The 16342-nt window shown below is 48.2% G+C and overlaps 1 protein-coding gene across 12 annotated transcripts in view; it reads right to left on the bottom strand.

Moving 5' to 3' along the window:
- LOC110490483 (membrane-associated guanylate kinase, WW and PDZ domain-containing protein 2) overlaps positions 1 to 16342 on the bottom strand; it is a 295215-nt gene that overhangs the window by 73015 nt on the left and 205858 nt on the right. For all 12 annotated transcript variants that reach the window (XM_090200765.1, XM_090200764.1, XM_090200763.1 and 9 more), the window contains exons 4-6: positions 11890 to 12105; positions 9361 to 9592; positions 7440 to 7519 (exon numbers count right to left, since the gene is read on the bottom strand). In XM_090200765.1, coding sequence (XP_090056891.1) covers positions 7440 to 7519; positions 9361 to 9592; positions 11890 to 12105 — 528 coding nt within the window. The remainder of the gene's footprint in view (positions 1 to 7439; positions 7520 to 9360; positions 9593 to 11889; positions 12106 to 16342) is intronic.

Below are 16342 nucleotides of genomic sequence, written 5' to 3' on the forward strand. Positions count from 1 at the left end.
AACTTCACTGTTTCCCTTTTGTTTAACTTCACTGTTTAACTTTTGTTTAACTTCACTGTTTAACTTTTGTTTAACTCCACTGTTTCCCTTTTGTTTAACTACACTGTTTAACTTTTGTTTAACTTCACTGTTTCCCTTTTGTTTAATATCACTGTTTCCCTTTTGTTTAACTTCACTGTTTAACTTTTGTTTAACTTCACTGTTTCCCTTTTGTTTAACTTCACTGTTTCCCTTTTGTTTAACTTCACTGTTTAACTTTTGTTTAACTTCACTGTTTCCCTTTTGTTTAACTTCACTGTTTCCCTTTGGTTTAACTACACTGTTTAACTTTTGTTTAACTTCACTGTTTCCCTTTTGTTTAACTTCACTGTTTCCCTTTTGTTTAACTCCACTGTTTCCCTTTTGTTTAACTTCACTGTTTCCCTTTTGTTTAACTTCACTGTTTAACTTTTGTTTAACTTCACGGTTGAACTTTTGTTTAACTTCACTGTTGAACTTTTGTTGAGGTCTTTTACCTCGTTTTTACCTCTTACTTTTTCTACAAAAGATAGAAATGTGCCGTTTTCAGATATGTAGACACTGGTAGTGTGCTGAAGATAATGCAAATGAGGTTGAAAAGTGGTGGAGTTGCCCTTTAAGTTCTTCAGGAAAGCTGAGGGAGTTGGGTTTGTCCGAAAGCAATGATGTTCAAAAGCCATCTAAACTCAGCTGATCTCTCCCTTCACAACAAGGGTAAAACAACCAGTGGAGCAGAGCAGGTGACTTACTCAGGTAGAACAGCCTATTACTAGAGTTGATTTAGGTGCTGTGGAGGGAGGATGCAGAAGAGAGGAAGGGAGGGGGAAGCATGGATGGTTGAGGATGATTAACCATTAAGTGTGTCTGGAGTGGGGCGGAGTGTGACTGGGCTACTGAAGGACTCCTACCTCTCCTCTTCAGCCTCTCCTCTCAACGGGCTGGGAGAAGGACACACACACATCCAGCCATGCATTCACCCGTGCACACGCACAAATACTCCGGAAGTCATTCACCATCTCACGTATGGGACATTATCATACACAAACACACACCAAACTCTGCGTCCTCCTCCTCATCTTCAGTCCTCAGGCATCCTCCAGACGAGGATGTTCTCAGAATATACCCATCAATCATGTCACACAGACACAGTCCCTCCCTTCTCCTCTCCTGCTGGAGACTCAAGGTGAGGGAGGACGCCACAACATTTACTCAACACACACACGCACAAGATCACACACACACGCTCACAAGATCACACACACGCACAAGCACACGCTCACACACACACACACACGCACGCACAAGCTTACACACACACGCATGCATAAGCTCACACACACTAACGTATGCACGCACACACACACACACATCTATCTGAGCAGCACTGAGAGGGGTAAAGCATAAGGTCAGTGTCCTCAAACCACTCCTTACACCACACCAACCTGATGTGTGAGTATCTGAGTATGTGAGCACAACAGAAAGACAAGCCATCAAATAAGGCCATTAGGAAAGAACATGTCGACCTTTCAACCCTAAAAGCCTTCCCTCTTCCCTGCCAGTCTCATCTGCACACAGAAATAGGTTTTTACAGCCGGACAGAAAAACAAGTGCTGCTATTTCCCCCGGAGACTGTTTTCACTGGGAGGAGACGAGAGAGTGAGCTCTGCGCTAACGGGTGAGACACGATGATAACTTTGTCTGGTGCGTCTCAGGCATGCTCCGTTTTACATGACTAGAATATAATTACCTATGCCCTGGCCTTGTCCCCCTCCCCCCCTCCCTCTCTCTCTGAGGCCTCGATCTCTTCACAGAGATGACGTCAAAACAGACAAGACATAAAGAAACACAATGGAACAAAGCAGCCATTTAAAACCTTCAACCTTCAACCTCCTCCCAATGCCATCACAGCCCAGATCCCTATCAGTCACACCAGTCCCTCCTAACCAAAGCCTTTCATTGGTTACACTGTATTCTAGATGGGATGTGTGTTGTGCGACAGCTTCTTAGGATAGAACTAACCCGACTTTTAAATGATGAAATACATTGAAATAGTGACGACCGACAGGCAGGCAGGCTGGATTAGTTTTCTTGTTTTTTTCCCTTCTACGTATCAGGGGGATTCTGTTGGCTTCTCTGAAGGCACAGTGAGCTAGCAGACAGGTTGTATGTAGAACAGGAGAAAAAGAGACAGAGACAACTCTCAAAACAGGGGAGCCTGTTCTGTCTTCTCATCCAGCAAATATGTGGTAAAACAGGAAAACAAGCTGGCTTTGAGGGAGAAGGAAGGAAGACAGAATTAAACAGCAGGCTTTGATTTGAAGACGGTCCTATTCCTCTTTCCCTCAAGTAAAAAAACTAAAGAGGACAGCAGGAAGATACAGGAGAGAGAGAGAAAGAGAGAGAGAAGGGGGGGGAGAGAGAGAGGTTATGTAAGCAAGCCATTGAGCTCCTCTGATGATGAGATCTCTCTCTCTATTATCACTGATGTGCCTTTGAACAGGGGGAATCATCTGACAACCACTCTGCTGCTGGCGCATCCCCCCCCCCCCCCCCCACACACACACACACACACCCACCCACCCACCCGCCCACCCCCACCCACACACACAGGTAGCAGACATATGCCTGAATAATTGACAGATCTGCATGTATAAGTTGTTTATAGATCAGAATGAATGTATATTGGTGTTTCTTCAGTGTGTGTTCCTTCTATCCTCAGGGCTCCATGTCTCCCTGTTTGGTGGGTCTCTCCTCCTACCTCTCGTCTGTTGTTCAGAGACAGACTTTAGACCCCACCCAGTGATCCTGTTAACGTTCACTAGAGCGTGGGCACACACACACACTACACCCCTGCTCCACATGCCTCCTAATCAATACACAATATACAGCACCAGCTCATCTCTCCTACACATCTCTCAGGGAGGCCTGCTTCGCTGCTACCCAGCTGCCAGCTAGTGAAACATGGGCAGATTTTCACTAACGTTCTCCTGATTATAGCTCCTAGCCCCGGCGTGGGCCCTGGGGATCCCCTCTTAGATCCCCTTCTCCAGCTGGTTGAGGCTCTACATTGGAACCATATGTTCTGTATCTCCCAGGGCCAGCGATCACTGGATGATCTGTCCAACTAGATCAATATTCATCTCCTTCCACATACATTCCATCACATCTCGTAGCATGGAGGAACGGGATTGGAGGTACCCAGATTAACATCTCGTAGCATGGAACGTCCTGACTGAAGGAACGGGATTGGAGGTACCCAGATTAACATCTCGTAGCATGGAACGTCCTGACTGGAGGAACGGGATTGGAGGTACCCAGATTAACATCTCGTAGCATGGAACGTCCTGACTGAAGGAACGGGATTGGAGGTACCCAGATTCACATCTCGTAGCATGGACCTGACTGGAGGAACGGGATTGGAGGTACCCAGATTCACATCTCGTAGCATGGACCTGACTGGAGGAACGGGATTGGTGGTACCCAGATGAACAACTCATCATGAGTACCCCTGCGTACCCACATCCATACTGCCCCCTCACACATATTATGAGCAGAACATTTTAGTGTTTGTTTTAAAGAAAAGTGCAGTTCTACATATTTTGCCATGAGGCGGAGAGAAGATTTAGCAATTTTATAACAAATTTCATGTAATTCTACTCATTTTGCCATGAGGCAGAAAGGAAAATGAGCTGCTCTCAGGTTTTAATATGATATCTGAGTGAGACTGACTAACAAAGTCAATGGGGGCCCCCCGGCCGGTAATTCAACCATGATAGCCTGCCTCTAAACTAACCTAGCAATCCATTTTTGTTTTGCTGACATTGACTGACAATCAGTGACTGACATAAGAGAAAAAGTGATCTGAGGGCTTCAAAAGGGAGGCTGCCAGTTGCCCATCCCTGACCTAGACCAAGATGGTTTCCTGGGATTCATCTTCCTAAGACATTCTCTTTGTTTCCTCTTTCTTGTCATCTTCCAAATTGGGGGGGGGGGGGGGGGGGGGGGGGGGGGGGGGGGGGGGTCGTCAGAGTGTGGGGGGGTGTGACTGTCTCTGTGTCTGATATGAGCTCCATTCTCCTCAGCCTGACTGTCTCTGTGTCTGATATGAGCTCCATTCTCCTCAGCCTCACTGTCTCTGTGTCTGATATGAGCTCCATTCTCCTCAACCTGACTGTCTCTGTGTCTGATATGAGCTCCATTCTCCTCAGCCTCACTGTCTCTGTGTCTGATATGAGCTCCATTCTCCTCAGCCTGACTGTCTCTGTGTCTGATATGAGCTCCATTCTCCTCAGCCTGACTGTCTCTGTGTCTGATATGAGTTCCATTCTCCTCAGCCTGACTGTGGGGGGGTCGTCAGAGTGTGGGGGGGTCGTCAGAGTGTGGGGGGGTGTGACTGTCTCTGTGTCTGATATGAGCTCCATTCTCCTCAGCCTGACTGTCTCTGTGTCTGATATGAACTCCATTCTCCTCAGCCTCACTGTCTCTGTGTCTGATATGAGCTCCATTCTCCTCAGCCTGACTGTCTCTGTGTCTGATATGAGCTCCATTCTCCTCAGCCTGACTGTCTCTGTGTCTGATATGAGTTCCATTCTCCTCAGCCTGACTGTCTCTGTGTCTGATATGAGCTCCATTCTCCTCAGCCTGACTGTCTCTGTGTCTGATATGAGCTCCATTCCCATCAGCCTGACTGTCTCTTTTTCTGATATGAGCTCCATTCTCCTCACCCTGACTGTCTCTGTTTCTGATATGAGCTCCATTCTCCTCAGCCTGACTGTCTCTGTGTCTGATATGAGCTCCATTCTCCTCAGCCTGACTGTCTCTGTGTCTGATATGAACTCCATTCTCCTCAGCCTCACTGTCTCTGTGTCTGATATGAGCTCCATTCTCCTCAGCCTGACTGTCTCTGTGTCTGATATGAGCTCCATTCTCCTCAGCCTGACTGTCTCTGTGTCTGATATGAGTTCCATTCTCCTCAGCCTGACTGTCTCTGTGTCTGATATGAGCTCCATTCTCCTCAGCCTGACTGTCTCTGTGTCTGATATGAGCTCCATTCCCATCAGCCTGACTGTCTCTTTTTCTGATATGAGCTCCATTCTCCTCACCCTGACTGTCTCTGTTTCTGATATGAGCTCCATTCTCCTCAGCCTGACTGTCTCTGTGTCTGATATGAGCTCCATTCTCCTCAGCCTGACTGTCTCTGTGTCTGATATGAGCTCCATTCTCCTCAGCCTGACTGTCTCTGTTTCTGATATGAGCTCCATTCTCCTCAGCCTGACTGTCTCTGTGTCTGATATGAGCTCCATTCCCCTCCACCTTATAACGCTGCCATACCCCTGTCTACTACTCAACACATAAATCTCACCCAGACGAGGGAGAGATAGAGAGATAGAGAAGAGGTGATAGAAGAAAGATGGAGGGTGAGACTGATGGGGAAGATAGAGCGGGAGATAGGATGCGATAGTGAATGAGACAGGGGAACAGAGAGCGATGAGAGTGAGAGACAAAAGAGGTAGAAGAAGAAAAAAAGAGGAGAGAGAGAGGGAAGACAGAGTGGGAGACAGCGGGGGAAGACAGAGTGGGAGACAGCGGGGGAAGACAGAGTGGGAGAGAGCGGGGTAAGACAGAGTGGGAGACAGCGGAGGAAGACAGAGTGGGAGACAGCGGGGGAAGACAGAGTGGGAGACAGCGGGGGAAGACAGAGTGGGAGACAGCGGGGGAAGACAGAGTGGGAGACAGCGGGGGAAGACAGAGTGGGAGAGAGCGGGGTAAGACAGAGTGGGAGACAGCGGAGGAAGACAGAGTGGGAGACAGCGGGGGAAGACAGAGTGGGAGACAGCGGGGGAAGACAGAGTGGAAGACAGCGGGGGAAGACAGAGTGGGAGACAGCGGGGGAAGACAGAGTGGGAGACATAACGGGAGACAGAGAGAGAGAGCGAGAGAGAGGGAAGACAGAGTGGGAGACAGTGGGGGAAGACAGAGTGGGAAGACAGAGTGGGAGACAGCGGGGGAAGACAGAGTGGGAGACAGCGGGGGAAGACAGAGTGGGAGACAGCGGGGGAAGACAGAGTGGGAGACAGCGGGGGAAGACAGAGTGGGAGACATAACGGGAGACAGAGAGAGAGAGCGAGAGAGCGAAAGAGAGGGAAGACAGAGTGGGAGACAGTGGGGGAAGACAGAGTGGGAGAGAGAGAGAGAGAGAGAGAGAGAGAGAGAGGGAAGACAGAGTGGGAGACAGCGGGGGAAGACAAAGTGGGAGACAAACGGAGAGAGAGAGGGAAGACAGAGTGGGAGACATAACGGGAGAGAGAGAGGGAAGACAGAGTGGGAGACATAACGGGAGAGAGAGAGAGGGAAGACAGAGTGGGAGACATAATGGGAGAGAGAGAGAGAGAGAGGGAAGACAGAGTGGGAGACATAATGGGAGAGAGAGAGAGAGAGAGAGAGAGAGAGAGAGAGAGGGAAGACAGAGTGGGAGACAGCGGGGGAAGACAGAGTGGGAGACAGCGGGGGAAGACAGAGTGGGAGCCATAACGGGAGAGAGAGAGGGAAGACAGAGTGGGAGACATAACGGGAGATTCAGTGAATAAGCTCAATCAAAGTGAAAGGGAGAGAGGGAGACAGATGAGAGAGAGAGAGAGGGAGAGAAAGAGAGAGAGACAAGAGATAGAGAGAGAGAGAGAGAGAGAGAGAGGGAGAGAGACACAAGAGATAGAGAGAGAGACGAGAGAGATATAGTGTGTGAAAGGGGCTTCAGGGTTGGAGAGATAGCGCGGGACTCTGAAGCAGAATCCTCTATCAATGCCGGAGATCACTCAAAAGCACATTGCCAAATGGAGAAAAATGAGAGAGAGATTTTTCATCCAGAAGGATGCAAAAACATCCTATTCCTCACCTCATGGTCATAGGCTGTATCTCTTCCGCAATACTATATTACTGCATAGCCTCTTCTTTCCCCATCTGTCTCCTTTCTCTTCCTGTCTTAGTCACACCATCTAAATTATACTCGCTCTCCTTCCCCTCTGCCGCCTGTGTGTGTATGTGTGTTCGTGTCTGTGTGTGTAGTGTCCATTCTGTGGTGGTGCATAGCTCCCTACTCCCAGTGGGGGATAAAGAGGTCTCTGTTAACCACCCTACCCACTCCCCCAGTCCCTCTACAGGGGCTAAAAGTAGCACCATCTCCACACAGGTCAGGTAACAGAACACGGTTATAAAGATACTGTACACATCTACAAGTGTCAGACAAAGACCCCAAATAAACCACTGTCCTCAGTGACTGATGACTATTCATATATAATGGTATACGGCAACACCCATCCTTTCAGCTTTAGGATCAAAACAAGAAGGAAAAAAAAGGAATTCAAAGGTTTTACGGGACAGAGAGTTGAGTGATTTTGAGAGAGCGAGAGAAGAGAGACACTTACCGTCCTCTTTGCATTCTTCTGGTGGCTTCGCCTTCTTCGCCAGCCGCGGGTCCAGCCACGACGTCGTCTTGGTGTTGTGGCTTGACGAGAGAGAAAAGGAGAGACAGTGACAGGAAGAGAGAGAGCCAGTGAGGGAGGAGATTCTCAATTCAGCATCATTTAAGAGAAAAAGAGACGTTCCCCTGTGTGCCCACCCTCTAAACTGTCTGGTGAAAAGAAAAAACCCTTTAGGTTAACAAAATGGCAATCGATACTTTTAATTTGCACACTGTTTCTCATTAGTCCCGGGAAGGATGGAGGGATGGTGGGAGAAGGGGAGAGGTGTGAGTGATAGAGCTGAACAGCTGTGGGCTTGGCAGGATCAACACTGCGGGCTGTAAAACTGGACTGTGATCAGATGAGAGGCGGTGCCAAGGAAACTTCAATGGATCTCTTTATCGCATCTGAGGACATAATGCCCTCCCTTGAAGAGATGACAGGACAAGAGGGGGAAGGGAGGGAAACGTGGCTACAGGAAGGCGGGATTATCCCCGAATCCACCCTTGGGAGGAGGGGACACTGTGAGCACTAACTGAAAATCTTGGGTGATGAAATGCCCCTTCCTCCCTCTCTCTGCCTCCTGTTTCCTTTTGATTCTGCCTTTCAATCTCTTCCCAACCCTCTCTCTTTCCCACTTTCCCTTCTTCCTTCTCCCTCTCTTTCCCACTTTCCCTTCTTCCTTCTCCCTCTCTTTCCCACTTTCCCTTCTTCCTTCTCCCTCTCTTTCCCACTTTCCATTCTTCCTTCTCCCTCTCTTTCCCACTTTCCCTTCTTCCTTCTCCCTCTCTTTCCCACTTTCCCTTCTTCCTTCTCCCTCTCTTTCCCACTTTCCATTCTTCCTTCTCCCTCTCTTTCCCACTTTCCCTTCTTCCTTCTCCCTCTCTTTCCCACTTTCCCTTCTTCCTTCTCCCTCTTTTTCCATCTCTCCCTGTCTTCCCCTGTATCTCTCTCTCTCTCTCTCTCTCTGAGGATTCTGGATAAACAAATTGATGGAATCTGGAGACAAATCAAAGGGAGCCATCCCGTTGGCATCTGGTACCGCCTTGGCACCGCATCATTTACTTTTCCCAAAACGTACAGCTACAAATTCGGTGGCTAAACGCGTTAGCACACAACGTTCCAGACTGATTCATCGAGATGTAGGAACACTCAGGGCCTGGGTGGACGAGACATAGAGACCTAGTCTAGTCTGCAGTGGCTGGAATTAACAGTCTGCCTCTGTGGAGGAGAGGATACACAAGAAGTATGTGACTGGCTGACTGGCTGGCTGACCGGCTGACCGACTGGCTAATAACCCTGCTGGATGTTTTCTCTGCTACTCTATTATACGACACAATGAAAGGCAGTCCTCTGGGAATCGGATGATGTTTCTGTCACATAAATTTGAACGATTGTTTAATTTCCAAAAGGATTCTGTAATAACCTGCCTATCGATTGATGTACCTACACAGACAGGCACATACACACTCACACAGTCAGAAGACATTTAAATATTTTTCAAAAGGAAGAGAAAGACAACTCACCTCTACAATTATATTGTAGCAGTAAAAATCGAACAGAACTGTTGTAAAATACCTCCAATACAGCTAGCCACACAGAACAATAGAATTCATTACAGTGGGAGTGATTGTGTGTGTGTGTGTGTGTGTGTGTGCGCGTGTGTGTGAAAGCTGCTTAAAATGCTTGGGCAACTTTTACCTTCTATTCTCCCTGGCGAAACATTGCATGGACAAGAACCTCTAAATCTCATTACAACAACAGTCAACTATTTGGCTGCTGTTGGCTGTATGTGTGTGTGTGTGTGTGTGTGTGTGTGTGTGTGTGTGTGTGTGTGTGTGCGTTGGGATAATTTGACACCGTTCTCTTCAGCGCAGACACTTACTCGATAAAGTACACCTCTCCCTTCTCTGTGTAGGCCATCTCCCAGTTGCCTGGCAGGGGGCCAAGCTCACTCTCATTCTCATCTGGTTTGGGGGGTGACTTGGTTAGCTCTCCCCCCTCCTCCTGGGGGACCTCGTTGTTAGGGGTGGTGGGGGTCTCGGTGGGGGGACAGGTCTGGGGGGGGACGTCCCCCGAGGAGACATCTGTACTCTTGTCTTCATGTTCGCTGGACTCTGAGAAGAAGAAGAGAATTACAGGTGAGTCAGAGCTGACATTACTACTGGAGGAACAGGGGAGGGAAGAGAAGAGGAGGGAAAGTGAGAGGGAGAGGGGAGGAGGGAAGGGGAAAGGGGAGAGTGGAAGAGGGAAGGGGAGAGGGAAGGAGGGAAGGGGAGAGGGGAGGAGGGAAGGGGAGAGGGGAGGAGGGAAGGGGAGAGGGGAGGAGGGAAGGGGAAAGGGGAGAGGGGAGGAGGGAAGGGGAGAGGGGAGGAGGGAAGGGGAGAGGGGAGAGGGGAGAAGGGAAGGGGAGAGGGGAGAAGGGAAGGGGAGAGGGGAGGCGGGAAGGGGAGAGGGGAGAGGGAAAGAGGGAAGGGGAGAGGGGAGGAGGGAAGGGGAGAGGGGAGGAGAAAGGAGATAGGAGGAGGAGGAGACGGTAGGTGGGAAAAATAGAAGGGAGAGAAGAGGAGGGAAGGGGAGAGGGGAGGAGGGAAGGGGAGAGGGGAAAGAGGAGGAGGAGAGGGGAGGTTGAAAAGGTAGAAGGGAGAGAAGAGGAGGGAAGGTAAGAGATGAGAGATGAGGAGGGAAGGGGAGAGGGGAGAGATGAGGAGGCAAGGGGTGGAGGGAAGGGTCAAGGGAAGAGAGGAGGGGAAGGGGGAAGGCGAGAGGGGAGGAGGGAAGGGGAGAGAGGAGGAGGGAAGGGAAGAGAGGAGGAGGATGGAAGGGGAGGAGGGAAGGGTGGAAGGGAGAGAGGAGGTGGTAGCGGGGAGAAGGGGCAGTGTGATTGACTGCCAAGGAAAAAGAGATGGAACGGGATAAAAAGAAAGATAGAGAGGATTTCAAATGGGGAGAGGGTGGCAATTACACAGGGACAGAAATAGAGAGATAGATAGATATATAGAGCGAGCGAGAGAGAGTAAGGATACCGAGCAGAGAGAGATGGACGGTGATTGAAAGAGAGAGGGAAATAGACAGAGAGAGCAGAGTGAGAGAGGTGGCAGGCAGAGGAGATTGAGAGAGAGTGGAAGAGCTGATGATATGTCCTAGTTTGAGTTGTGGCGCTTGGTTGGGCCGTCCCAGAGGAAAGCCACAGCAGGCAGAAGTTCATCTATGAGTTCATCTATGAGCTATCTCCTCACATCACACTGTCTACTGTTCGTTCTCTCTCTCTCTCTCTCTCTCTCTCTCTCTCTCTCTCTCTCTCTCCTGTCGACCTGTATATACACTCAGTAACAGAAAACTACAGTGCAGCTCTACGCTGAATACTCGACATCGAACCTTTCTCAGCTTTGTTCACATAGCCCAATGAATAGCAGAGCTACTATGAGAAATTACAGCAACATGAGACTACTCCAGTCCTATAGCTCAAGGGCATTTATATATATTACCCGACCAGAACATACAGTACAATGCCAGAAATCTTGCTTGTTTGTAGGTGACCAAATACTTATTTTCCACTTTTTCTCATTTTGTCTGTCATAGTTGAAGTATACCTATGATGAAAATTACAGGCCTCTCTCATCTTTTTAAGTGGGAGAACTTGCACAATTGGTGGCTGACTAAATACTTTTTTGCCCCACTGTATAATGTAAAGCCATTCTCTAAAGGTCTCAAAATGTTTTACTAAATAACTACCGTGACTGTGTCATTTATTTTTACATTAACAAATGTCAAGTCAAAATGAATGATACTATTTTGTTTCATGGCTTCATGGGTTTCTCTGTTCTTATATTAAGTTAGACAACCAGCATCTTTGCTCCTAGTTGAGAGTAATGACTGTGATGTGACTTGCATTGATCCAGTAAATCTGCTTAGTGGAACCCCACGCTTGATTTGATCACACCTCCAGGCGATGTTTCTCTGTGTCGGTGCGGGGGGTGGAATCTAGCCTCTGGCCATGTGACGTAGTCTGACTGTACTGTGGTCTGATCTAGTGACTGGGAGACTGGATACAGTGTAAGGCGGTTGTCTCTGAACACTATCAGTCCTGTTACATGGGATGCTTGGGGGATGTACTCATGCTATTTACAGGCACTAGAACTCTCCAGTTTTTCATTTAGACTATCTATGATGATGATGCTGATGATCTGAGCTCCCTGGGAAGAGCTCCCTGTAGGCAGTAGGGACTTGTATCCATCCTTTATTATGTTATTGTATGGGTCTGACTGAGAGCTGGTTGCTATGATGTAACCTAGACGATAGACTGTTGCTATGTTGTCTGATCAGATCCCAGGGGTCGGTGCTATCTCATTTCAGCGGTGAACTTGTTGATCTATAGTTGCACATCAACACTATGTCTGCGTTGGAACCTAACCTGGGGTGATGCCATTGCCGTTGCCATTGACAACGGGTCTCTCCTCCTCCTCATCCTCGGGTGGCTCGATGCCGGCCTTCTCCATGTTGCTGACCGACTTGTTCCGTTTCCTCTTCCCCTTGGAGCTGGGTCGGGCGCCCGGCAGGAGCTGATCTGTTACATTTAGCAGCAGAGGGCTGGGCTCGCACGGGGGCTTGGGGGTACCGTAATAGTTCTCTAGAGAAGGAAGGAAGGAAAACTTCACATTAATGATAATTTTATATACTTAGTCAGTCATACACACATCATGTTATACTTAGGTGCTGGTGGGTGAGGTTAAAGAATCAAAATGGCCAATGTGACAGATTGATGGTTGAACTGAGGTCTCTCCATGAGACTGTGTTAGCCCCCATGAGACTGTGTTAGCCCCATGAGACTGTGTTAGCCCCCCGAGACTGCGTTAGCCCCCCATGAGACTGCGTTAGCCCCCATGAGACTGTGTTAGCCCCCCATGAGACAGTATAAGTCCCCCATTAGACTGTGTTAGCCCCCCATTAGACTGTGTTAGCCCCCCATGAGACTGTGTTAGCCACCATGAAAATGTGTTAGCCCCCCATGAGACTGTGTTAGTCCACCATGAGACTGTGTTAGTCCCACATGAGACTGTGTTAGTCCCCCATGAGACTGTTAGCCCCCCATGAGACTGTGTTAGTCCCCCATAAGACTGTGTTAGTCCGCATAAGACGGTGTCAGTCCCCCATAAGACTCTGTTAGTCCCCCATAATACTGTGTTAGCCCCCCATGAGACTGTGTTAGCCCCACGAGACTGTGTTAGCCCCACGAGACTGTGTTAGCCCCACGAGACTGTGTTAGCCCCACGAGACTGTGTTCGCCCCCCACGAGACTGTGTTAGCCCCCCACGAGACTGTGTTAGCCCCCATGAGACTGTGTTAGCCCCCATGAGACTGTGTTAGCCCCCATGAGACTGTGTTAGCCCCCATGAGACTGTGTTAGCCTCCATGAGACTGTGTTAGCCCCCATGAGACTGTGTATTTCTCCCATGAGACTGTGTTAGCACCATGAGACTGTGTTAGTCCCCCATGAGACTGTTATCCCCATGAGACTGTTAGTCCCCCATGAGACTGTGTTAGTCCCCCATGAGATTGTGTTAGCCCCCCATGAGACTGTGTTAGCCCTCATGAGACTGTGTTAGTCCCCCATGAGACTGTTATCCCCATGAGACTGTGTTAGCCCCCCATGAGACTGTGTTAGCCCCCCATGAGACTGTGTTAGTCCCCCATGAGACTGTGTTAGTCCCCCATGAGACTGTGTTAGCCCCCCATGAGACTGTGTTAGCCCCCCATGAGACTGTGTTATCCCCCATGAGACTGTGTTAGCCCCCCATGAGACTGTTAGCCCCCCATGAGACTGTTAGCCCCCCACGAGACTGTGTTAGCCCCCCATGAGACTGTGTTAGCCCTCCATGAGACAGTGTTAGTCCCCCATGAGACTGTGTTAGCCCCCCATGAGACTGTGCTGGCCCCCCATGAGACTGTGTTATCCCCCCATGAGACTGTGTTAGCCCCCCATGAGACTGTGTTAGTCCCCCATGAGACTGTGTTATCCCCCATGAGACTGTGTTAGCCCCCCATGAGACTGTGTTAGTCCCCCATGAGACTGTGTTAGCCCCCCATTAGACTGCGTTAGCCCCCCATGAGATTGTGTTAGCCCCCCATGAGACTGTGTTGCCCGCTGATCTAAAGCTTAGGCTATTCCTCCTACAGTGCATCCACTAATAGCTACAAAATTATCTGAGGAAGTTTCACCTCACTATTAAACGTGATATATGAGCAATTTAGAGCATTTTTGCTATCTTTTCATAATAGTTATCTGTACCAGAGGACCGAGACACACATTCAGCAGTTGAACCTCAAGTCACATGGGTGAGCAGTGAGCACTGCCACTGTACAAACCTGCTTAATATGCAACACGCCTGAATTTTGGACACATTTTGTGTGCCTTTGATGATGTGTTCATAAAAAGATTTGCTTGGATGTTTTTCTCCTCTTGTTCCAAGTTAATATTCAATCGCTAAAGTAGGGATCACAGTAGACAACACAGGCACAAACGGAACATTAAATTAAACTGTCTAATTAAAGGGAAATATATTGTATAATGAAATATTGAAAGGGAGAGAGCAAGTGAGAATGTCACGCGGGAAGATGATGTCATTATTACATAACCCAATGGGACCAGGACCAGGAAGTGGAAGGTCAGTTGACGTCCTGGGAGTTAAAGTTCACATAGTTCTTAAAAGTTCATACGTAAGTCTCAAGGCACGTCAAGGGGAGGTACTCAAACACAGTCACACACTCCACAACACATATACCTACAAACACACCCACCCACCTGACTTCATATTGGTAACTAAAGCCTGACACTGTCTGGCCCACACCCCAGGCATCTTAATTAACATCACTGTTAGCTCTTTTGTGTCTGCTGGCAAATCATTGTTATCCACCGCACATCAATCAAACACTAAACCATGCACAGATTCCTAGTGATTGAGTGAGTGTGTGTGTGTTGTAAATAAATAAAGAAGAAGCCTGTCTCTCTCTCTGTGCTCTGGGCTCTGTGTGGTCGTCCCGTCTGTCTCCCCAGGGCAGAGTCGCCAGCTCCCAGCATGCAGAGCATTTCTGGGTTTGGTTTGTTCTGAACATGCTCCCCTGGGCTCCTCCTCGCTGATGCTTTCACACATCACCCACTCTGATCCTCCAGCTCCTGAGTCTGCTAGCAGAAGACTGTCTGCTAAGATCTCCTCCACACACATAGGCATGCATGCACGCAAACATCCCTTGCAACAGCTTTAGCCCAGAGATACCTGGCAAAGTCCAGAGACAGCGGATGTCCTTGTTAAGCTGATGTGAGATCTGATTAAGTGTTTGGTCTCCACTCTCTGTAAATATTGTGTGAAATGGACTGGGGGGAGATATGATGTTGCCACAGCAATGGAACCAAGTTTCCTTGAGAGCAGGCTTCAAGGCACTGCCTCTCCACTGGAGATTAAGTTCTGAAGCTAGAGAGGGTTTCTTTGAGAGTGATATGGGCGCCAGGGTAGCCTAGTGGTTAGAGCGTTGGACTAGTAACCGGAAGGTTGCAAGTTCAAATCCCCGAGCTGACAAGGTCGTTCTGTCGTTCTGCCCCTGAACAGGCAGTTAACCCACTGTTCCTAGGCCGTCATTGAAAATGAATTTGTTCTTAACTGACTTGCCTGGTAAAATAAATAAAATATTATCCTGCACTTCTCAGTGGTGTTTTAGTACTTCTGGAGGAGAAACCATATACCCAAAGATATTTTGAAATCCATTGAGATTGTTCTAATCCTGGGGATTAAGTATGAAAATGATCAACCCCATCAACACGTATGCCGCAGACAGTTGAAGGACCATGGAGAAAATAGTAGCTGGAAAGTCCTGTTGGTTTATATCTCAGATATTTGCTGTGGTTAGAAAAAGGACCTGTGAATTTTTGTTCGCATTTCTGAGTACACAGTGAGTGACTCAAATGAACAAACATTGCTGTAAAAAAGCTAATTGAATGGAAAGGCTTAAAACCACAGACCACAGACTATTTTACCCTACTGCTGCCTAAAATCTAAAAGCAATTTCAGTCAGACTTTCCTCGGAAATCAAATCTAAAATGCACAAAAACAGCATGCCGCATTCTTCAAACCTTTAAACATTCCTAGACAAACTGAAGACAACCTCCAGTAGTATGCTACAACGCTAAATTAGTTGCCTACCTAACTATTAGCTAAACGAAAGCCAAGAGACACACTGACCCAACCCCTGACTTTCCCAAGCAAGGCTCTTGTAATGATGAAAATCCAACACTGTGGATAACATTAACCTGGCAGTGTAGGACCTGACAGACAGATTGGCTTTTTCTCCGCCTTCCTCACACAAAAGAAAACAGGGATCTCTCCATCTCTATCGCCCTGCATCCCTCTCTCTCTATCTCTCTCTCTCTCTCTCTCTCTCTCTCTCACCCAGTAGATATGGGAGTTTATCAAAATTGAGTTTGCTTTTCCAATTCTTTGTGGGTCTGTGTAATCTTAGGGAAATATGTGTCTCTAATAGTGTCATACATTTGGCAGGATGTTAGGAAGTGCAGCTCAGTTTCCACCTCAATTTGTGGGCAGTGTGCACATAGCCTGTCTTCTCTTGAGAACCAGGTCTGCCTACGGCGGCCTTTCTCAATAGCAAGGCTATGCTCACGGAGTCTGTGCATAGTCAAAGCTTTCCTTAATTTTGGGTCAGTCACAGAGGTCAGGTATTCTGCCACTGTGTACTTTCTGTTTAGGGCCAAATAGCATTCTAGTTTGCTCTGTTTTTTTGTAAGTTCTTTCCAATGTGTCAAGTAATTATCTCTCTCTCTCCTTCTCTAATTGAACATTACATATTAAAAAAGGTAA

The sequence above is a fragment of the Oncorhynchus mykiss genome, chromosome 15, assembly GCF_057628025.1.
Source record: "Oncorhynchus mykiss isolate SJ-2025 chromosome 15, ASM5762802v1, whole genome shotgun sequence".
Taxonomy (NCBI): Eukaryota; Metazoa; Chordata; class Actinopteri; order Salmoniformes; family Salmonidae; genus Oncorhynchus; species Oncorhynchus mykiss.